The 21388-nt window shown below is 61.6% G+C and overlaps 2 protein-coding genes and 2 long non-coding RNA genes across 6 annotated transcripts in view; 2 read left to right on the top strand and 2 right to left on the bottom strand.

The window, feature by feature from the left end:
* Window positions 1–320: 320 nt before the first annotated feature.
* LOC119849226 (thialysine N-epsilon-acetyltransferase-like) lies at window positions 321–11158 on the top strand. 3 transcript variants are annotated; one of them, XM_043503726.1, is made up of 10 exons: window positions 321–456; window positions 1085–1139; window positions 1522–1605; window positions 1956–2054; window positions 2935–2975; window positions 8432–8483; window positions 8783–8866; window positions 9592–9693; window positions 10433–10575; window positions 10691–10976. In XM_043503726.1, the coding sequence occupies exons 1-10, from the start codon at window positions 394–396 to the stop codon at window positions 10865–10867; spliced, it is 900 nt and encodes a 299-aa protein (XP_043359661.1). In that variant the 5' UTR covers window positions 321–393; the 3' UTR covers window positions 10868–10976. The 3 variants fall into 3 exon arrangements, with proteins under 3 accessions (XP_043359661.1, XP_043359662.1, XP_043359660.1); XM_043503727.1 differs by having other exon boundaries at window positions 10433–10473; window positions 10691–10974; XM_043503725.1 differs by lacking the exon at window positions 10433–10575 and having other exon boundaries at window positions 10691–11158.
* Window positions 1778–21388, bottom strand: part of LOC122457724 — a 22382-nt gene continuing 2771 nt past the window's right edge. The window contains exons 2-3 of the long non-coding RNA XR_006277398.1: window positions 8691–8694; window positions 1778–1861 (exon numbers count right to left, since the gene is read on the bottom strand). This is a non-coding gene — a long non-coding RNA (uncharacterized LOC122457724). The remainder of the gene's footprint in view (window positions 1862–8690; window positions 8695–21388) is intronic.
* On the top strand, window positions 11969–15831 carry LOC119849318 (thialysine N-epsilon-acetyltransferase-like). The gene is made up of 6 exons (XM_038386235.2): window positions 11969–12310; window positions 13394–13445; window positions 13710–13793; window positions 14518–14619; window positions 15046–15086; window positions 15389–15831. Exons 1-6 carry the CDS (start codon window positions 12248–12250, stop codon window positions 15566–15568), a joined length of 522 nt encoding a protein of 173 aa, XP_038242163.1. The 5' UTR covers window positions 11969–12247; the 3' UTR covers window positions 15569–15831.
* LOC119849324 lies at window positions 18020–20121 on the bottom strand. The gene is made up of 2 exons (XR_005290439.2): window positions 19630–20121; window positions 18020–18837 (listed from the first exon to the last, which is right to left on the bottom strand). It is a non-coding gene; the product is annotated as an uncharacterized LOC119849324 (long non-coding RNA).

The raw sequence follows: 21388 nt of genomic DNA, 5'->3' as shown, positions 1-21388 counted from the left end.
CCCGGTGTAGACCAGAGCCACCCTCAAACCTGGCCCTATTTCCTCCACCTGAAACCCAGCTGTGGCTGCGGACCCGCCCCCTATTGCTCCCTATGCGGGGAGACGGAGTCACCATCCCTCTGGTCCCAAGCTCCTTTGCAATCAGAAGTTACTTGGTGTCAGTAGTGGGATGGCTCCTTCCTGCCTGGCGCCCCCTCCTGGCGCTGGAGGGAACTGGTTCACAGCCATTTGAGACTTGGGGGTTGGACACAACTCCTCCCTCTTCTACCTGTGTAGCCCCACCCCATCCCCACCCCCACCCCCACCCCCCCCCCCCCCCCGGCAGCCGCTCTTAAAGAGGCAGCAGGAGTCCAGGGGCCAGGAGGGAAAAAGGCAGAGGAGGGACCCGGTACCATGAACTCCATCATCCGACCGTGCACGGTGAAGGACTGCAAGGTCATCCTGCAGCTCATCAAGGTAAGGGAAGGGAGGGGTCGTGGTTCCCAGCCCCCCAGCTCTAACCCACCAGCCCCCACTCCGCTCCCAAACCCGGGGAGAGAACCCTGGAGTCCTGGCTCCCAGCCCCCCCTGCTCTCACCCCCAACCCCCACTCCCCTCCCAGAGCTGGGGAGAGAACCCTGGAGTCCTGGCTCCCGTCTCTCCCTGCTCTAACCCACCAGCCCCCACTCCCCTCCCAGAGCTGGGGAGAGAACCCAGGAGTCCTGGCTCCCGTCTCCCCCTGCTCTAACCCACCAGCCCCCACTCCCCTCCCAGAGCTGGGGAGAGAACCCAGGAGTCCTGGCTCCCGTCTCCCCCTGCTCTAACCCACCAGCCCCCACTCCCCTCCCAGAGCTGGGGAGAGAACCCTGGAGTCCTGGCTCCCGTCTCCCCCTGCTCTAACCCACCAGCCCCCACTCCCCTCCCAGAGCTGGGGAGAGAACCCAGGCATCCGGACGTCACCCCCCCCCCCCCGCCCCGCGATCCTGCTGTAGCAGAGAGAGGCTCATAATGGGGGTGGCAGGGGGCTGGCCCTCGGGAGCGGGGGGCCGGGGCCAGGGGGCAGCGTTGGCTCTGGGGCACTCAGGGGGGGCACTGTCTGTTGCAGGAGATTGCCGTCCATTACAGGGTGCCCCCTACTGAGGTCAAAGTCACCCTGGAAGGTAAGAACCCTCAGAGGGCTGGGGGGCTCTGGCGGAGGGGGAGGGAGCCCGGCCAGAGGAGGAGGGGTCCTAGCAGAGAGGGAGGGATGGGGGAGCAGAGAGGGAGGGGGTCCTTGCAGTGAGGAGGGCTGGGGGGCTCTGGCAGAGAGGGAGGGAGCCCGGCCAGAGGAGGAGGGGTCCTAGCAGAGAGGGAGGGGGTCCTTGCAGTGAGGAGTGCTGGGGCGGGTCTCTGGCTCTACACACCCCTTGCCCCACAGCTCTGGCTCCCTCCCATTCAGCAGTGCCCCCCACCGGTGCCCCACTCGGGTGCGCCTCTTTTGCACACCCTGGGGGGGGGGGCGGGCGCTGGGCCCTGACACGTGTCTCTCCTTCCCCTGCCCAGCGCTGAGAGAGGACGGGTTCGGGGCGCAACCCCAGTTCGACTGCTATGTGGCGGAGCTGCCCCCCCGGCAGACGAACAAGGAGGGTAGGTACGAGCGCTCGTGCAACGCCGCCCCCAGGTGGTGCGTGCGCTCGTGCAACGCCGCCCCCAGGTGGTGCGTGCGCTCGTGCAACGCCGCCCCCAGGTGGTGCGTGTGCTCGTGCAACGCTGCCCGCTGCTCCTGTGAGTGAGCTCGTGCGACACTGCTCCCTGCGTGTGCGTTGCGATGCTGCCCCCGGCTGGTGTGCACGTGTCTGCCCCACACGGGCTAGGATGCCGACAGCTCCTTGTGTATCATGGGCTGTGGGGGGAGGGGGGCATCGTGGGGCTACCCCAGCCCCGGGGTGACACCCACAGATCCTGCCCCAGCCCGAAGCTCCAGGGTTCCCCCACAGGTGGCATCGTGGGCTACGTCCTGTCCAGCTACACGTACAGCGCCTGGAAGGGCAGGAACCTCTACGTGGACAATCTGTACGTCCAGCCGCAGTTCAGAGGTACGGCTGGGCCAGGGCCAAGGGAAGGACCCAGGAGTCCTGGCTCCCTGTCCCCCCTGCTCTGACCCACCAGCCCCTGCTCCCCGCCCAGAGCCGGGGAGAGAACCCAGGAGTCCTGGCTCCCAGCCCCCCCCTGCTCTAACCCACCAGCCCCCTCCCAGAGCTGGAGAGAGAACCCAGGAGTCCTGGCTCCCAGCCCCCCCTGCTCTCACCCACCAGCCCCTGCTCCCCGCCCAGAGCTGGAGAGAGAACCCAGGAGTCCTGGCTCCCAGCCCCCCCTGCTCTAACCCACCAGCCCCCCCTCCCCTCCCAGAGCTGGGCAGCGAACCCAGGAGTCCTGGCTCCCAGCCCCCCCTGCTCTCACCCACCAGCCCCCACTCCCCTCCCAGAGCTGGGGAGAGAACCCAGGAGTCCTGGCTCCCAGCCCCCCCTGCTCTCACCCACCAGCCCCCACTCCCCTCCCAGAGCTGGGGAGAGAACCCAGGAGTCCTGGCTCCCAGTCCCCCCTGCACTAACCCATCAGCCCCCTCCCAGAACCGGGGAGAGAACCCAGGAGTCCTGGCTCCCAGCCCCCCTGCTCCAACCCATCAGCCCCCTCGCAGAGCCGGGGAGAGAACCCAGGAGTCCTGGCTCCCAGCCCCCCCTGCTCTAACCCACCAGCCCCCACTCCCCTCCCAGAGCTGGGGAGAGAACCCAGGAGTCCTGGCTCCCAGCCCCCCCTGCTCTAACCCACCAGCCCCCCCTCCCCTCCCAGAGCTGGGGAGAGAACCCAGGAGTCCTGGCTCCCAGCCCCCCCTGCTCTAACCCACCAGCCCCCCATTCCCTCCCAGGGCCCGGGAGAGAACCCAGGCGTCCGGGCTCAGTTCTGTTCCTCCCACAGGCCGGCAGATCGGGAAGCGGCTGATCGAGAAGGCTGCCCAGGTCAGTTTCAGTCACAGGCAGTGCGGGGGGGGGGGCTGCTCTATTCTAACCCCCACACCCCACCCTGAGCCCCCCAACTCTGCCCTAAGGAGCAAACCCCTCTTTGCTGGGGTCACCAGCCCCACCCCTCACCTGTCTGACCAGCCCCAACCTGGATCATCTGAGACCTCGTACTTCATCACAGCGATGGACCAGGATTGGGGTGACTAGACTGTGTGTGTGAGAGACACGCCAGCCCTCTGCCCCCCCGCCATCACACACCCCCTCCCTGTGTGTCCTATGCCCTGCACTGCTGCCAGATAGCAGAGATTCCCCCACAGCAGTGGGTTTAACCTCTTTCTCGGCTCCTCAGTGTGTCCTAATCCCCATATTGCCCCCAGGTAGCCAAGATTCCCCCACCACCAGCATCACAACACCAAATCTAAATTCTTTCTCTGCTCTCCCATGTGTCCTATGGCCCGCACTGCTGCCCGGTAGCAGAGATTCCACCACCCCACCCAGCAGTAGGTCTAACCTGTTTTTGCTCCTCTGTGTGTCCTATGCCCTGCACTGCCCCCCAGTAGCAAAGATTCCCCCCACAGCAGCTGGTCTAACCCCCTTTCTCTGCTCCTCCATGTGTCTTATGCCCCGCACTGCTGCCAGGTAGTGGAGATTCCCCCACAGCAGCTGGTTTAACCCCTTTCTCTGCTCTCCCATGTGTCCTATGCCCTCCACTGACCTCTGGTAGTGGAGATTCCCCATACAGCAATGGTCTAACCCCTCTCTCTGCTCCTCTGTGTGTCCTATGCCCCGCACTTGCCCCGGTAGCGAAGATTCCCCCCGCAGCCGTGGATCTAACCCCTCTCTCTTTGCTGCCCCCTGCAGGCAGCCGTGGCCAAGGGCTGTGGCCAGCTCCGCATGCACATTGCCAGCTGGAAGGCCTACGAAATAGGCTTTCTGGCCCTGCAGGGCGGCCAGGATCTGACGGCCAAGGAGGGCTGGACCCTCTTCCGCTTCGAAGAGGACGCCCTGCGGAGACTGGCAGCCCGGAGCAAATTTTAGGGGCCTCCGGGTGGGGGGGACAAACCCAGATGGGTTCGGGGGGCTGGGGGTTCCCCAGAGGGAGTGAGCATCTCCGGGGGGGGATTCCTCAGTGGGGTGGGAGGAGGGGGTTGTCTCCATAACTCCCAAGGGATGGGCAGGTCCCCAGAGAGGGGGAAGGGGTTAAAGAGGGGGGTCTGATGGGGGGCAATGGGGATAGGGTTAGCCCTAGCCTTGGTGGGACACGAGGAGCTGGTTTTCTCACTGCCCCAAACCACCCCCCCAAAAAAATTCCCCGGGGGGCTGGTGTGGGCCTGGCTGGTGACATCAGGGTGATTCTTGCCGGAAGGCCCTAAAAATAGATGCTTTAATGGACATGGGGAAGTGAAGCCAGGACTCCTGGGTTCTCTCCCCGGCTCTGGGAGCGGAGTGGGGGCTAGTGGTTAGGGTGGGGGGCTGGGCTCCAGGACTCCTGGGTTCTCTCCCTGGCTCTGGGAGGGGAGTGGGGGCTGGTGGGTCAGAGCAGGGGGGCTGGGAGCCAGGACTCCTGGGTTCTCTCCCTGGCTCTGGGATGGGAGTGGGGTCTAGTGGTTAGAACAGGGGCGGGGGAGCCAGGACACCTGGGTTCTCTCCCTGGCTCTGGGATGGGAGTGGGGTCTAGTGGTTAGAACAGGGGCGGGGGAGCCAGGACTCCTGGGTTCTCTCCCCGGCCCTGGGAGGGGAGTGGGGTCTAGTGGTTAGGGGGGGGGCGCTGGGAGCCAGGACTGTCAATGTTGGGTACCTGGGCTCAGTCACCGGTGGCTCGGCTCTGCCCCGGCCAGGAGGGGTGTGGGGCTCGTCGGAGGCCAGCGGCCGCGTGGCAGACGAATACACCTTCTCTCTGAGCCGTGCGATGTGTCCATCCTTCTGGAGGGGCCTGGGGGGGGTTGGGAACCAGGCGGAGGCGCTGGGCGGGCAACGGGCTGGGCCCGTTTCCACCAGGGAGGGTGTCCAGCCGCTGGCACTGCCTGCCCAGGTCGGGGTACATTGGCCACCCCCGGCTGCCCTGGGAGGGGGGATTTGGTCCCAGGCCAGAGATGGGGGTCAAGCAGCGTTGGTGGGGGGAGATTCCCTGACCTGGGAATGCCAGCAGGTTACCGGGTTGTCTCTCCCCAGCTCTGGGAGGCGAGTGGGGTCTAGTGGGTTAGAGGAGCGGGGGCTGGGAGCCAGGACTCCTGGGTTCTCTCCCTGGCTCTGGGAGGGGAGTGGGGACTAGTGGTTAGGGCGGGGGGCAGGGCTGTGGTGGAATTGCCGTTCCCTGACATGGATTATCGGCGCCGTATCGAGCTAGCAGTGGGTTCCCGGGGGGGGCGGTGGGATCCCGGGGGGCGGTTGGGGCCCGCACAGGAAGGCAGAGCCAGGTGGGACCTGAGACCTCTCTGACCCAAGGACTCGGGGATAGTTCAAGAACCCGAGAGGGTCCACCCGACGGACGCTGGGCCCCATCCTGAGCTCCCCCGACCGGCTGGGGGCACCTGCTCCATGGCCAGGAAAACCGAGATGAAAAGGGGGGCACAGAGGCTGGGGGGGCCAGGACTGTGGTGCTGTGCCAAGGAAGAGACTGGCAGGACATAGGGCCAAGATGCCAGGCAGCCGGGTGCCCCACGTTCATCTCCCTGCTCTGAACCGGGCCAGCGGGTGGCTCGGGGGCCCTAGATGTGACCCGAAACTCCACCCTAGGCCCGAGAGAACTTCCCAGCCTTCACCCCACGCCCCTGCCAGAGCCGGGGGGAGAACCCAGGAGTCCTGATTCCCAGCCCCCCGCCAGCTCTAACCCACCAGCCCCCACCCCCCTGCCCGAGCGCGGGGGAGAACCCAGACATCCTGCCCCCTGCATTCCCAGCCCTTAACCATTAAACCATCTAGTTTTGGGGCTGGGTAATTTTTACCTTCCTTTCCAGCCTGCCGCTGCCCCTGCCCCCCGGTGAGATCTTTGTCCCGCATCGATCCCTTCCCCCCAGCATGTGACCAGCGAGTGGGGCAGAAGGTGAAATCTCTGACCCGACAAATCCCACCCCCTTGGTGGCCCCTGAGAGGCTTGTCAGCTGAGCAGCGATAGATCTCGACCCCCAGCTTAGTGATTAGGTTCCCTGAGGGGCCCCCTGCCCTGCACAGGGGCCCGCCCCTCTCTGCCCATCTGTGGGGCCCCTAGCCAGGGGACTGAGGCAGACCAGACCCCACCCACCCCCACCCTGTGGCCCCAAACCAGCCCACGGATGCACCCAGCGGGCGGCCTGGCGTTAGCCCACCTGCTGCAGGGCTGAGCCTGAGACCAGGCAGAGCTAGCCAGGGGCACCAGCGAGCCCCCCCCAGCCCAGGGCCAGGCCTGACGGTCCATCGGGGTACTGGGTACCCGCTTTGAGCCCGTCTGTGCAGCCAGCCCCATGCACATCTGTCCATCCATCCCCATGTCCAGCTGTCCATCCATATCTATCTACCCATCCGTCCGTCCATCCGTCCATCCATCCCCAGCTGTCCATCTATCCATCCACTCATCTACCCATCCATCCATCTGTCCATCCACCCATCTGTCCATCTCTATCTACCCATCCACCCATCTGTCCATCCAACCCCACGCACCTCTGTCCATCCATCCATCTACGCATCCACCCATCCATCTGTCCATCCAACCCCATGTACCTTTGTCCATCCTTCCATCCACCCATCCATCTGTCCATCCAACCCCACGCACCTCTGTCCATCCATCCATCTACGCATCCACCCATCCATCTGTCCATCCAACCCCATGTACCTTTGTCCATCCTTCCATCCACCCATCCATCTGTCCATCCAACCCCACTCACCTCTGTCCATCCATCCACTCATCTACCCATCCATCCGTCCATCCACCCATCTGTCCATCTCTATCTACCCATCCGTCCATCTAACCCCACGCACCTCTGTCCATCCATCCACTCATCTACCCATCCATCCATACCCATCCATCCATCTACCCATCCATCCATCCGTCCATCCACCCATCTGTCCATCTCTATCTACCCATCCATCCAACCCCACGCACCTCTGTCCATCCATCCATCTACACATCCACCCATCCATCCATCCATCTGTCCATCCAACCCCATGTACCTTTGTCCATCCTTCCATCCACCCATCTAATCATCTCTATCTACCCACCTACCCACCCACCTCTCCCATCTGGCCATCCATCCCCCATGCACCTCTGAACATCCGTCCATAACCATCCATCTGTCCATCCAACCCCAGGCACCTCTGTCCATCCATCCATCTAACCATCCATCCATCCACTTCTACCATGGTCCATCCAAATCCACATACCTCTGTCCATCCATCCATCCATCCCTCTGCCTATCTACCGAGCCATCCCCATGCACACTCACCTAACTATCTATCCATCCATCCGTCCATCCATACACACAGCCCTCTACCCATCCCTCCCTATAAACCTCTCTCTCTCGCTGAATCCATCCTCCCCCATGGGTATAGCACCCAGCTTCTCCTGGGCCCCCCATCTTCACCCCAAGGGCTCAGTTCCATGCTCACCACAACCTGTCCCCACGGATGCACACTGGTCTCTGGGCCAGGAGTGTCTGTAGCTGGGGACACTGGCCCCTTTTACATGGCTACCCCTGCCCCTCTGGCTTGGAAGAAGAGGTACCATGGCTAATGTGTCTTGGATTCCAATTGGTGTCAGCGGTGGGATCCCATTTGGTTGGTGTTAGTGGTGGGGTTGCTTTCTACTTGGTGCCCCCATCTGGCTCCATAGGGAACCGCAGATACAGAGGGCTCTCCATGTGGCTTGGACTCCTCCTCCTGGTTATGTGACCGAAAGGCCAAAAGTCCAAGGGCCGAGAAGGGGGAGAGAGGAAAAGAGATGCCAGCAGCCATGAGCTATGTCGTCCGACCCTGGGCCCTGAGGGACCTCAAAGACATCATGCGGCTGATTCGGGTGAGCAGCGGAGGGAAGTGTAATCGCACCCCGAGGGAATGGAGCTGCCCAGGGGTGGTAGCAACAGGTGGAGATAGAACCCAGGAGTCCTGGCTCCCAGCCTCCCCTGCTCTGACTGCTAGTTTCCCTTCCCTTCACCTACTCAAGCCAGGATAGAACCCAGGAGACCTGGATTCAGCTGGAAAGTTCCCCCAGAGATGTGGGCACGTTAACAAGAGGTGTTGAGATGCAGCCACCTCTGGGGCAGGGCGGCTAGTTATCCAGGGACCCCTCACCTGACACTGAGATGCGTCCACCTCTGGGGCGGGTTGGCTGGTGACACAGGGACCCCTTGCCCGGTGTGGAGACATGACCACCTATGGGGGCGGGGCAGCGGGTTACCCAGGGACCCGCTTGCCCGGTGCTGAGATGCAGCCACCTCTGGGGTGGGGCAGCTGGTTACACAGGGTCTGTCGTCTCTTAACAGGAAGGGGCAACGTTTCACAAGGCTTTGGATCAGGTCAAAACTACCCCCAAAGGTAAGCTAGTGGGGCTTTACCCATGAGCGATGTTCAGGGCTGGATTTCAGTGGAAGGGGGGCAGCTGGGAGTTTCTTCACTCCACTCCTTGTCGAAATTCCAGCCCCCCCGCTCTAACCACTAGTCCCCACTCCCCTCCCAGAGCCAGGGAGAGAACCCAAGAGTCCTGGCTCCCAGTCCCCCCTGCTCTAACCCACCGGCCCCCACCCCCCTCCCAGAGCCAGGGAGAGAACCCAGGAGTCCTGGCTCCCAGCCCCGCCGGGATCCAGCCAGTTTCTGTTTATTCTCTCTACCTGCAGCGCTCAGGGAGGATGGCTTCGGGAGGCACCCCAAATTTGGCTGTCTGGTAGCCGAAGTTCCCCCTGACCACAGGAGCAAAGACGGTGAGGCGTGGGAATTTGTGGGGAGGGGGCTGGGCAGTGTTTGGATGCGAGACTCATGTGCCCGCTGGCAGCAGGGCGGGCGCTCAGCGGGAGGCGCTGTTCTGCACAGAGTGAGGTGTTTGACTCCATAGGGTGCAGCTTATGTCACACCCCACCCCAGAGGTGGCTGCATCTCGGCACCGGGGGAGGGGTCCCCGTGTCCCCAGCCGCCCCGCCCCAGAGGTGGGTGCATCTCGACGCCAGGCGAGGGGTCCCCGTGTCACCAGCCGCCCCGCCCCAGAGGTGGGCGCATCTCGGCACCGGGCGAGGGGTCCCCGTGTCACCAGCCGCCCCGCCCCAGAGGTGGGTGCATCTCGGCGCCAGGCGAGGGGTCCCCGGGTCACCAGCCACCGCGCCCCAGAGGTGGGTGCATCTCGACGCCAGGCGAGGGGTCCCCGTGTCACCAGCCGCCCCGCCCCAGAGGTGGGCGCATCTCGGCACCGGGCGAGGGGTCCCCGTGTCACCAGCCGCCCCGCCCCAGAGGTGGGTGCATCTCGGCGCCAGGCGAGGGGTCCCCGGGTCACCAGCCACCGCGCCCCAGAGGTGGGTGCATCTCGGCGCCGGGCGAGGGGTCCCCGTGTCACCAGCCGCCCCGCCCCAGAGGTGGGCACATAGCAAGCCAACCAAGGGGCTAAATCTTTGCTGGCTGCAATCCTTGTCTCTGCCTTCGACGCTGGTTTCTCCAGGGCACACCGTCGTCGGGTACCAGTTCCATTATTTCAGCTACTGCACCTGGCAAGGGCGGATCGTTTTCGGGGAGGATCTGTACGTCATGCCGGAGTTCAGAGGTAGTGGCGCTGTGGGGCAGGGGGCGGGGCGGGGGGCTCAGCAGGGGGCGCTCTCCCCGGGCAGGTAGGGCTGGCCCCAGGGCAGCGCTGGGGTCGCTGGGGGGCAGGGAGCGGGGTGGGGGGCTCAGCAGGGGGCGCACTCCCTGGGCAGCTGGGGCTGGCCCCAGGGCGGCACTAGGGGGCGCTGGGGGGAAGGGAGCGGGGCGGGGGGCGCAGCAGGGGGCGCACTCCCTGGGCAGCCGGGGCTGGCCCCAGGGTGGCGCTAGAGGACGTGGTGGGGCAGGGAGCGGGGTGGGGGGCTCAGCAGGGGGCACTCTCCCCGGGCAGCCGGGGCTGGCCTCAGGGTGGTGCTAGGGGGCGCGGTGGGGCAGGGAGCAGGGCGGGGGGCTTAGCAGCGGGCGCTCTCTCCAGGCACCAAACTAATACTGTCCTGCCTTTCATGGAGACAATATTAAGACATGTTTATGCAAGACCTGCATGGGTCAGGGTTTGAACCCACATATCATCAGTGAGCAAGGGATCCCTGGGTCACCAGCCGCCCTGCCCCAGAGGTGGCTGCATCTTAGCACCAACCGTATCCCTGATGTTCTAAAAGCTCTGCTCTAGGAATGATTGGGGGGCAGGCCTCTGGCAGGGGGGGCTGGGTTAGAGCAGGGGGGGCTTGGAGCTATCCAGGGTGTCACAGCAGCCCTGGGATGTATGAATCTCGGAGCTAAGTGATTTATGTTCTTCTCTGCAGGCAAAGGGATTGGCACCAGTTTACTGAGCCAAGTGGCCAAGGTGAGATTCGCTCTGAAATTCAGTCTCTCTTCCTCCCTGGACTGTGTGGGCCAAATCTGGGGTCAATGGGCCATTGCTCCGTCTGTGGGGCCAGACCCCCAGGTAACTCCTCTGGGGCCACACCTTGCCTTCTGGCGTGGGAGCAGATAGGACGCTGCTGGTCCCACGCCGATGGGTGAGTCAGTGAAACAGCTCTGCCCCTCCATCTCTCCCGCAGCTCGCGCTGGCCCACGGCTGCACCCAGTTCCGGTTCGTGTCGGCCAACTGGAACCAGCCGGCCACGGCCCTGTACAAGAAGCTGGGGGCCGTGGACGTGACGGCGAGGGACAACTGGTTCGTCTGGCACATCGAGGGGCAGGCCATGGGGGAGATGGCGAAGCGGGCGACACAGTGAAGAGCTCTAGCTGGGGAGAGAACCCAGGAGTCCTGGCTCCGGGCCCCCCTCCGGCTCTCACCCTCCAGCTCCCACTCCCTTCCCAGAGCCGGGGAGAGAACCCAGGCGTCCTGCAGGTTCAATCCTGCCACCACCTGGATTTCGGCCCAGAATCCAGATCCGGCTGCAGCTCAATGCGCTGGCGAGAGACAGCGCCACTGGGGGGGTGCCCCAGGGCGTGACCTGCCACTGGGGGGCTCCTCTGGGCAGGGACCCCACGCGGCTCTGGACCCTTGCCAATAAACAACGGTGTCAACTCGCTTGTGCATGATTCTGTGCTGGAGGGGGGGGAGTTGTATCTTTCCACCCCTTCAGGGCTGCTTTAGGAGCTGGGGCTGTGGGGTTAGAACAGGGCGGGCTGGGGGCCAGGACTCCTGGGTTTTCTCCCCAGCTCTGGGAGGGGAGTGGGGGCTGGTGGGTTAGAGCAGGGGGGCTGGGAGCCAGACTCCTGGGTTCTCTCCCCGGCTCTGGGAGGGGAGTGGGGGGCTGGTGGGTTAGAGCAGGGGGGGCTGGGAGCCAGGACTCCTGGGTTCTCTCCCCAGCTCTGGGAGGGGAGGGGGGGCTGGTGGGTTAGAGCAGGGGGGGCTGGGAGCCAGGACTCCTGGGTTCTCTCCCCCGCTCTGGGAGGGGAGTGGGGGGCTGGGGGGTCAGAGCAGTGGGGCTGGGAGCCAGGACTCCTGGGTTCTCTCCCCCGCTCTGGGAGGGGAGTGGGGGGCTGGGGGGTTTGAGCAGGGGGGGCTGGGAGCCAGGACTCCTGGGTTCTCTCCCCCGCTCTGGGAGGGGAGTGGGGGGCTGGGAGCCAGGACTCCTGGGTTCTCTCCCCCGCTCTGGGAGGGGAGTGGGGGGCTGGGGGGTTAGAGCAGGGGGGGCTGGGAGCCAGGACTCCTGGGTTCTCTCCCCCGCTCTGGGAGGAGAGTGGGGGGCTGGGGGGTTTGAGCAGGGGGGGCTGGGAGCCAGGACTCCTGGGTTCTCTCCCCCGCTCTGGGAGGGGAGTGGGGGGCTGGGAGCCAGGACTCCTGGGTTCTCTCCCCCGCTCTGGGAGGGGAGCGGGGGGCTGGGGGGTTAGAGCAGGGGGGGCTGGGAGCCAGGACTCCTGGGTTCCATTAGTTATTTCCGTGTTGAGAGCGGGAGGTTGAGCCTCTTTCACGGGCGGAGCGGGGCCGGGGGGAGAGGATTCTGCCCCACGGACAGTTGGACGGGGCAGCGGTTGTGGGGCAGAGCCAAGTGCCTGCTGGGAAATACAATAAACTCTCTCCACTCGGCGGCTCCCCACTCTGAGCTCCCAGAGCCTCGCCCCCACCCCCGGGACTTTGAACCCAGGCGATCGGCGAGGGAGGGGGCATGGAGTGTGTTGTCCGGCCCTGCAGGGCTGAAGACTGTGTGGAGGTCATGCGGATGATAAAGGTTGGATGGGGAGAGAACCCAGGAGTCCTGGCTCCCAGCTCCCCCCCCTCTAACCCACCAGCCCCCGCTCCTCTCCCAGAGCTGGGGAGAGAACCCAGGAGTCCTGGCTCCCAGCTCCCCCCCCCCGCTCTAACCCACCAGCCCCCGCTCCTCTCCCAGAGCTGGGGAGAGAACCCAGGAGTCCTGGCTCCCAGCTCCCCCCCCCCGCTCTAACCCACCAGCCCCCGCTCCTCTCCCAGAGCTGGGGAGAGAACCCAGGAGTCCTGGCTCCCAGCTCCCCCCCCCCCGCTCTAACCCACCAGCCCCCGCTCCTCTCCCAGAGCTGGGGAGAGAACCCAGGAGTCCTGGCTCCCAGCTCCCCCCCCCCCGCTCTAACCCACCAGCCCCCGCTCCTCTCCCAGAGCTGGGGAGAGAACCCAGGAGTCCTGGCTCCCAGCTCCCCCCCCCCGCTCTAACCCACCAGCCCCCGCTCCTCTCCCAGAGCTGGGGAGAGAACCCAGGAGTCCTGGCTCCCAGCTCCCCCCCCCCGCTCTAACCCACCAGCCCCCGCTCCTCTCCCAGAGCTGGGGAGAGAACCCAGGAGTCCTGGCTCCCAGCTCCCCCCCCCGCTCTAACCCACCAGCCCCCGCTCCTCTCCCAGAGCTGGGGAGAGAACCCAGGAGTCCTGGCTCCCAGCTCCCCCCCCCCTGCTCTAACCCACCAGCCCCCGCTCCCCTCCCAGAGCCGGGGGTGGGGGGGGGAAGAACCCAGGAGTCCTGGCTCCCAGTCCCCCCGCTCCCCTCCCAGAGCCGGGGAGAGAGGGGGGCGCCCGGAGAGCTTTGGGGGTGCAGAATGGGGGGCCTGGGAAGAGGGAAGGAAATGAGGGGGGCTTGGGGGTGGGGAATTGGGGCTGGGGAGGAACGGTGGGGCTGGGTGGAGACAGGATTTCTCAGAGGCTGGAGGGAGGGTTTGTGGGGGGGCTGGGAGAGGAATTGGTGGGGGGGATGACTGAGAGGGGAATTGAGGGGAGATCCTGGTGGCGCTGGTAGGGGGGGGAAAGGAGTTGGGGGGTGCTGATCTACGGGCTCCCTTTCTGCCCCCCAGGAGCTGGCAGAGTTTGAGAAGCTCCCCGACCAGGTACAAATCAATGACCAAGGTGAGCTCTGCCCCCCCTCCCCCGGCCGATGCCACCCTCCCCCTGGGGATCTGGGTGTGCACCCCCTCTTCTGGGGCATGTGGGGAGAGAGAGGCAGCTGCAGGGGGGGCTGCATGGAGTCGGGTTTGAAGCTGCTCCAATTTGGGAGGGGGGCTGTGAGAGGGGGGTTCAGGGAGATGGAGGGTCCTGCCTGCGAGTGATGATGGGGTTCTCTTTCCTCCACGTCCCCCATGTCTCCCCCTCACCCCGCAATATCCTCCCCAGTGCTCAGGGAAGATGGTTTCCCCAGTGACCCTTTCTACAGATGTCTGGTAGCAGAGGTCCCGCCCGAACGCCAGAGTCGAGACGGTAATGCACCCCGCACCTCACAACGCCCGGGGGGTACACCCGACATCCGGCACAGTAATAATTCGGGGGACCCCAAGAGGCTGAAGACAGCCCAGCGCCGCCCCCCCAAATTAGCTACCCCAGTTTTCCTTGATAGACTTAGCTCTCCCCCCCTGGGCCATCCCTGACCCCCAGCTCTGGTCCCGGTGGCTCAGAGGTGAAGGTCGGGGGTCCAGGATTCGTGGGGGAGGTGGCTGAGGGGCTGAGTTTGGGGGGAAGATCCAGATCTTTGTCTCTTTTTCCTTCTGTCTGATTCACTTTTTCCATGGAGGGGACCCCCCCCATAAAATAGCCCCCAGGCCCCCCCTCAGCCAGGACTAGAACCCAGGAGTCCTGGCTCCCAGCCCCCTGCTCTAACCCACCAGCCCCCGCTCCCCTTCCAGAGCCAGGGAGAGAACCCAGGAGTCCTGGCTCCCAACCCCCCCTGCTCTAACCCACCAGCCCCCATTCCCCTCCCAGACCCAGGGATAGAATGGGGGGTGCCTGGAGACCTTTGGGGATGGAGAATGGGGGGGATGGGAGCAGGGAAGAGAATTTGGGGGGCTGGGAGTTGGGGAATTGGGGGCCAGGTGAAGAAGGGATTTCTCAGAGGCTGGGGGGAGGGTTTGGGAGGGGCTGGGAGAGTACGAGGAATTTGGGGGTGCCTGAGGTGGGGGCAGCTGTTGGACTTTGTTCCCTGCCCCAGGACACACTGTTGTGGGGTATGGCCTCTATTTCTTCACCTACAGTACCTGGAAAGGCAGAAACATCTATATGGAAGACCTGTACGTCATGCCTGAGTTCAGAGGTACGGAACTGGGGGAGAATGGCATTATTTGGGGTCCCCAACATAGACAGCCCCAGCGATGCCTGCAAGGCAGTCACCCGAGGGGAAGAGCTAGGACACGGAAAAGTGGAGCAGAACCCAGGAGTCCTGGCTCCCAGCACCTCCTGCTCTAACCCACCAGACCCCACTCCCCTCCCAGAGCCAGGGAGAGAACCCAGGAATCCTGGCTCCCTGCCCCCCTGCTCTAACCCACCAGTCCCCACTCCCCTCCCAGAGCAGGGGAGAGAACCCAGGAGTCCTGGCTCCCAGCACCTCCTGCTCTAACCCACCTGTCCCCACTCCCCTCCCAGAGCTGGGGAGAGAACCCAGGAGTCCTGGCTCCCAGCCCCACCCCAGCTCTAACCACTACACCCTGCTGTTAAATTACTGATTTCTCTCCCCACACAGGTAAAGGCATTGGCAAGAAGCTTATGAGTAAAATCGCAGAGGTAACAGGACATTGGACCCTTTCTGATCCCTTCCTTTCTTTGCTCTCAGATTGCAAGCCAGCCCCCTAGGGGGATCATTGTTACCACTTATACCATGGGGGAAACTGAGGCACTGGCCTGGCTCCCAGCATCCCCTGCTCTAGCCACCAGCCCCCACTCCCCTCCCAGAGCTGGGGAGAGAACCCAGGAGTCCTGGCTCCCAGCCCCCCCTGCTCTAACCACTAGAACCCACTCCCTTCCCAGAGCTGGGGAGAGCACCCAGGAGTCCTGACTCCCAGCCACCCCCTGTTGATCCTTCTCAGATTGGCGTGGAGAACAGATGCACGCAGATGAAGTTTGTGGTGCTGGACTGGAATCAAGCGGCCATCGACTTCTACCAGGGCCAGGGGGCGGTGGACCTCACGGCCGCGGAGGGCTGGCACTTCTTCCACTTCGAAGGAGATGCCCTGGAGCAGCTGGCGCAGGGGCAGCTGGGACACTGATGTGGCCACCAGCCCCCACTCTCCTCCCAGAGCCGGGGAGAGAACCCAGAAGTCCTGGCTCTCACTCCTCTGCTGTAAACCTTCATAGATGCTCCTGTAAAATTCCTTTCCTCTGGTCAATTTGGTGGGGTGGGGGGCGGTTTGGGGGTCAGGCAAGGCTGTGTGAATGAGAATAGCTGGGGGGGAGAGGGTCTCTAGATCCACTGGGGTCCCATGTTCCAGCACGCCCCAGCATCTAGTACATGGAATAAAACCATAGCAAACAAATATTTGTCTGTGTCCAAATCACTCACCCCCAGAAATGTTGGGGTCGGAGTGGGGGGGCATATTCAGGTGACAATGGGCGGGGGGGTGGGAAGTGTGCGGGGGGAGCTGCAGGGTATGGGGTGAGGGATTTCTACCTGACCCAGTTTCCCGGGGCAGGAGTAGGGAGCGAGCGAGATATCCATTGAATAGTAGGGGAATCACCCATGGGGAGGTCGCAGTAGAGGGAGTATGACACACAGAGTCTGAATCATCCCTCTGTGGGCTTGGCTATCTCAGCCGGGGGGGTCTGGGCGTCACACTGATCTCGGTCGTGAGTTAGTCCTGAGAAAAGGAGCTCCTGAGGGAGCCAGGGATAGAACCCAGGAGTCCTGGCTCCCAGCCCCTCCTGCTCTAACCCAGCAGACCTCCATTCCCCTCCCAGAGCCAGAGATAGAATCCGGATGTCCTGGCTCCCAACCCCCGCCCTCCCCCCAATAGACCCTCCTTCCATGAGGCCTGGCCAGGGAGATCACAATGATCTGTCCTGGCTGTAGTATCTAGAAATCTACCCATTTATTTAGTAAATAAAACCCTACCAAAATAAGCCCCTCCAACCCACGCCCCTCTTTCTCCAGGAGAGGACAATCGTGTGCCCAATTCGGGGCCCGGTTGCTTAATGGCCTGGGGGATGGAGCTCAGATACTCCTGGAATCAACCAGGCGGGAAGTCCCATGGCCCCTACATGACCACAGATTGTGACCTCAGAATGTATACATCGGGGGGGGGAGGGACACAGTAGAATAACCCATAGAGAGGAGAAGAGCCTATAGAAAAGAAAATAACCCATAGAAAACAGCCTATACAGAAGACTCCATAGAGAAGAGAAAAACCTGTAGAAAAGGACCCATAGAGAAGAGCAGAGCCTGAAGAGAGGAGACGAGGCCATACAGAACAGCCCATAGAGATGAGAAGGACCCATAGAGAAAAGAGCCCATAGAGAAGAAAAGAGCTAGACAGAAGAACCTATAGAGAAGAGAAGGACCCATAAAGAAAAGAACCCATAGAGAAGAGAAGGACCCATAGAGAAGAGCCTATAGAGAGGCGAAGAGCCGGAAGAGAAGAACCAATAGAGAAGAGCAGGACCCACAGAGAAGACAAGAGCTAGACAGAAGGACCTATAGAGAAGAGAAGGACCCATAGAGAAACACAGCAAGGTGTCTAGACGCTGGCACAACTGATGTATTTTTTTTCCCCCTTCCTACACAGATGGGGACCCAGTGGTGGCATTCAAAGCGGACGATCTTTCCAGACCTCATCTCGTTCCAGAAGCAGACGAAGTGTCTGCCGATGTCCTGGGAAGACAAAGGGAGGCCGGGAAGATGACGGCACAGGGGAAGAGAATCGCGCCCTGCCGGCCCCTCTTCTGTGCGACGATTGTGAGTCAAGAACCCCAACTCCTGAAGTGCTGACAAACTGGAGGCGGGGCTATTTGCCTTCTGATTTTTTGGAGCAACACTAAGGACCGAATCAGGGTGAATTCTCCCAGCACTTGGGGTCCTCAAAATGGCCATTGGAAAGTGTGACCAGTTGTGACTAAAGCTCTCACTTTAGTCATCCAACAGAACATTTCTCCATGTCCTATTAAGACGCAATGTGTTTCCCATAGCATCTTCCAACACAACTGCACAAGGATGTTCCAATGAAGATCAAAATGTTCCATTTCGACCTTGGTAGAACAGACCATTTTTTGTGTGTGGTGGGGGAGATTATAAAATCAAGGATCCAGAACAAAAATTTTGGACGCTGTGTGTTGCGGGGGAACTTTCAAACTTCTCTGTTTTTATTCCAAATTGGAACAAAAACGTCCATGAATAATCTTAAATTGGAAGGTTTCTAACAATCCGAGTGGGGGTACTAGAATAACTCCTAATAGAAGTAACAAGGAGATCAGAGGGAAACCTAACGAGACTTCAGATGGATCTTGATAAATTTATGACCAGGGTTATACGATGCGATTGCCTGGACTGGATGACCCAGGAGACCTTTCCAATCCTACATAAATACTGGGATTTCTCAAACAAAATACTGAGGTTTCAACTAGCTCTCCAAGATCTGGCTGGAGCGCCTGATGGGTGAATTTCATCAGCCTATGTTATCAAGGATGTCTGAGGTCATAGTAAAAAGAAAAGGAGGACTTGTGGCACCTTAGAGACTAACAAATTTATTAGAGCATAAGCTTTCGTGAGCTACAGCTCACTCTGAGGTCATAGTGGCTCCTTTGGGCCTTCGGCTGTGAATCTGCTGCTGGCCCCAGTGGCTAGCAGATATTTTGGGCCTTTCCGAGCTGCCTCTATGAGGAGATGGGGTGACATGAGTCAGGTGTACCCTTGTTTATACCATCTACAAAGTCCTGCTTCCCTGAACGCAGAAAGAGCAACCGGTGCTCTGGCTTTCTGGCCTAGAGTGCCCAAAAGGCAGCGTAGGCTAGTGAACAGAGCACTGAACGGGGACACGGGCAAGGTCACCCAGATCTTCCAAGTCCCTTTAACGTGCTTCCATTTTCCCATCTGTAAAATGGAGATGATATTGACCTTCTCTAAAGCACCTGGAGATCTATAGATGAAAAGAGCTAGGTATTAAATTCCTTCTGGCGTTCTCTGATTACATGCTGAGCCTGTTGGAGGCAATCTCCAAGCAGCAGGCTGCCTTGGGCAGTCATCTTCCCCAAGTTCTTTCATGCTCTCACACCTTAAAGGGGCTTAATTGCTCCTTCTGAGCCTGAAACACCACTTGGCACAGCCATGGGCTGTAATGAGGGTCTGTGGATCCAAGACTCCACTGTGTCTGGCTCTATTCCCCCTTCTTCCTCTTGCAGGTGGTGAAGATCTGCCTGAGATGGTGCTGGCATTGATTTTGCTGGTGGCATTGGCTGTTGTTGCGGCTCTCTCCGCCCTGGGTGTCGTCTTCGTGGTCAAAAACTGTGGCTACTCGGCCCCGCAACTGGGCATGTGATTTCTGTCTTTCTGTGCAATAAAGAGTGAGGAGAACAAGCTCTGATGTCTGATTTCAATAGATTCTTTGGAGGGGGGGTTCGCTTTGGAATGGGTTGGGAACTGGTGTGGAAGGTCTATGGGAAAGGTCTATGGGAAACCCTGAAGGGGGGCAAGAAACAGATTTGGACAAAAAGCTGACCCCTCCACCCAAAAAAAAACCCCAAACAAACATGGTGGGAGGGGACTGGATTGTGGGCAGATCAGAGTCTTGTTAGCAGGTTGGAGACGGGCATCCAGCTACAGGGAAGGAGCTGGGTTGAAGGTTTCTTTGTTAGCCTTTCTAAAGGACTCTACCATGGAAGGGGTTGACCGCTCTAAAATGTCTTCACTGGCACATCAGAATGGCCATAGAAAGTCAGACCAATGGTCCATCTAGCCCAGTATCCTGTCTTCCGACGGGGGCCGGTGCCAGGTGCTTCCAAGGGAAGGAACAGAACAGGGGCTGGATCAATGGAAAGCTGCCCTGTCGTCCAATCCCAGCTTCTGGCAGTCAGAGGTTTGGGGCCACCCGGAGCATGGGGTTGTCCCCCGACCATCTTGGCTAATAGCCACTGATGGACCTGTCCTCCAGGAACGTAACTAATTCTTTTTTTAACCTTATTATACTTTTGGCCTTCACAACATCCCCTGGCAAGGAGTTCCCCTGGTTGGGTCAAGTACTTCCTTTGGTTTGGTTTTAAAGCTGCGGCTTATTAACTTGAGCACATGTTGCCCCGGTTCTTGTGTTATGTGAAAGGGAAAATAAATACACTTTCTCCATACCATTCATGATTTGATAGACCTGCATCATCTCCTTCTCCGTAATCCTCTTTTCCAAGCTGAACAGTTCCGTCTTTTTAATCTCTCCTCGTACACAAGCTCTTCCATACTCCAGCCAGCACGGTCCCAGTACAGATCTTTGAGGGACCCTGCAGTTTATCGCTCTCCGTTCTGAAAACTGACTGTTTATTCCTACCCGTTATTCCCAATCTTTTAGCCAGTTTCTGATCCGTGAGACGACCTTCCCTCTTATCCTGTGACTGCTTGCTTTGCTTAAGAGCCTTCAGTGAGGGACCCTGTCAAAGGCTTTCGGAAAGTCCAAGTATGCCAGATGCACTGTCCACATTTTTGTTGATGCCCCTGAAAGAATTCTAGTAGATCAGCGAGGCGTGATTTCCCTTTCCAGCAGCTGCGTTGCCTCTTCCTCCAGCAAATCACGTCCAGCGCCGTGGAAGGCCGAGTCCTAACTGCAGTAGGTGGGGAGGCGGAGGCAGGGCAGACCTCATCTCCAAGCCCGGCTGCAGCGCAAGGGCTGGGCTGGGGCCGTTGTTCTTGTACAGGGTGCGGCCAGGTCCCAGAAGGGAGTCATTGGGTCACCCCTCTCAGCCTCAGCACATGGCAGCTGTTAGACGATGCCTTGAGGGGACAGGGCTGCCTTGCCAGAAAAACGTGCAGGGCTCTGCCAGTCCCCTGTGACAAGACCTGGCCTTGTGCCCCAACCCATCGTGCCAGGCGGCCTCCTGTCCCACGATGCCCCAGGGCAACCTATTCCCACAATTCACCGGGGTGACCTATCCCACAATGCACCAGGGTGACCGCGGCCTCCTGTCCCACGATGCCCCAGGGGTGGGCTTCTCTCCCACGGTGCCCCGAGGCAGCCTAGTATCCCATGATGCCCCAGGACCATCTCCATCACCATGCCCCAGGGCAGCCTCCCATCCCACAATGCCTTGGGGCAACCGCAGCCTCCTGTCCTATTCCACAATGCTCCGGGGCGACCGCGGATTCCTGTCCCACGATGCCCTGGGGTGACCTATCCCACAATGCACCAGGGCGACTGCGGACTCCTGTCCCACAATGCCCCAGGGTGACCATGACCTCCTATCCCACAGTGCCCCGGGGTGACCTATCCCAGAATGCTCCGGGGCGACCAGGGATTCCTGTCCCACAATGCCCCAGGGTGACCATGGCCTCCTATCCCACAATGCCCCGGGGTGACTGTGGCCTCCTGTCCCACGATGCCCTGGGGCGACCAATCCCACAATGCACCAGGGTGACCGTGGCCTCCTATCCCACAATGCCCCGCGGCCTCACAGGTTCCTTCTCCCAGCCCCACCCTCCCACGGGAAGGATCAGGCCCCCGCCCCCTCCCTCTGAGTGACGCACTGCGTGCCCGTGACGTAACACCCCAGGAGCGGGGCGTGGCCCCGCCCAAGGAGGGCAGCGCGGTGACGCAGGGCGCAGCGCCAAGGCGGAGGGGGGAGGGGTGACGCCGCGCGCCGGGGACGTGACGTAACGCGGCGCTTGCGTCCGGGGGAGGGGGCGGGGCGGCGGAGGTGACGCGGCGCGCGCGGCCCCCCCCCTTTTTTTTTTTCGAGCGCGCGGGTTGATGACGCCATTGGGCGGCGCCGACGGCTCCTGGGTCCTGGGAGGCGGCGGCGGCGGCGGCGGCGCAGGGAGCCGGAGCGAGGCCCCGCTCTCCGGGGGGGGGGGTGAGTGACCGGCCCCGCCCCTGTCCCCACTGCGGTCCGCCGCCCCCCGC

This window comes from Dermochelys coriacea, chromosome 28 (genome assembly GCF_009764565.3).
Source record: "Dermochelys coriacea isolate rDerCor1 chromosome 28, rDerCor1.pri.v4, whole genome shotgun sequence".
Classification (NCBI taxonomy): domain Eukaryota; kingdom Metazoa; phylum Chordata; order Testudines; family Dermochelyidae; genus Dermochelys; species Dermochelys coriacea.
Note: the sequence above shows the minus strand (reverse complement) of the source record. Positions and strands in the feature narration are given on the sequence as shown.

Bases quoted from the DNA above. Each gene is read 5' to 3' on its own strand.
- LOC119849318 (XM_038386235.2), top strand. From the start codon at position 12,248: ATGGAGTGTGTTGTCCGGCCCTGCAGGGCTGAAGACTGTGTGGAGGTC. The intron at 13,446-13,709 runs GTGAGCTCTGCC...TATCCTCCCCAG, and splicing joins GGTACAAATCAATGACCAAG to TGCTCAGGGAAGATGGTTTC. The intron at 14,620-15,045 runs GTACGGAACTGG...CTCCCCACACAG, and splicing joins CGTCATGCCTGAGTTCAGAG to GTAAAGGCATTGGCAAGAAG.
- LOC119849226 (XM_043503725.1), top strand. From the start codon at position 394: ATGAACTCCATCATCCGACCGTGCACGGTGAAGGACTGCAAGGTCATC. The intron at 8,484-8,782 runs GTAAGCTAGTGG...CTCTACCTGCAG, and splicing joins GGTCAAAACTACCCCCAAAG to CGCTCAGGGAGGATGGCTTC. The intron at 8,867-9,591 runs GTGAGGCGTGGG...TGGTTTCTCCAG, and splicing joins TGACCACAGGAGCAAAGACG to GGCACACCGTCGTCGGGTAC.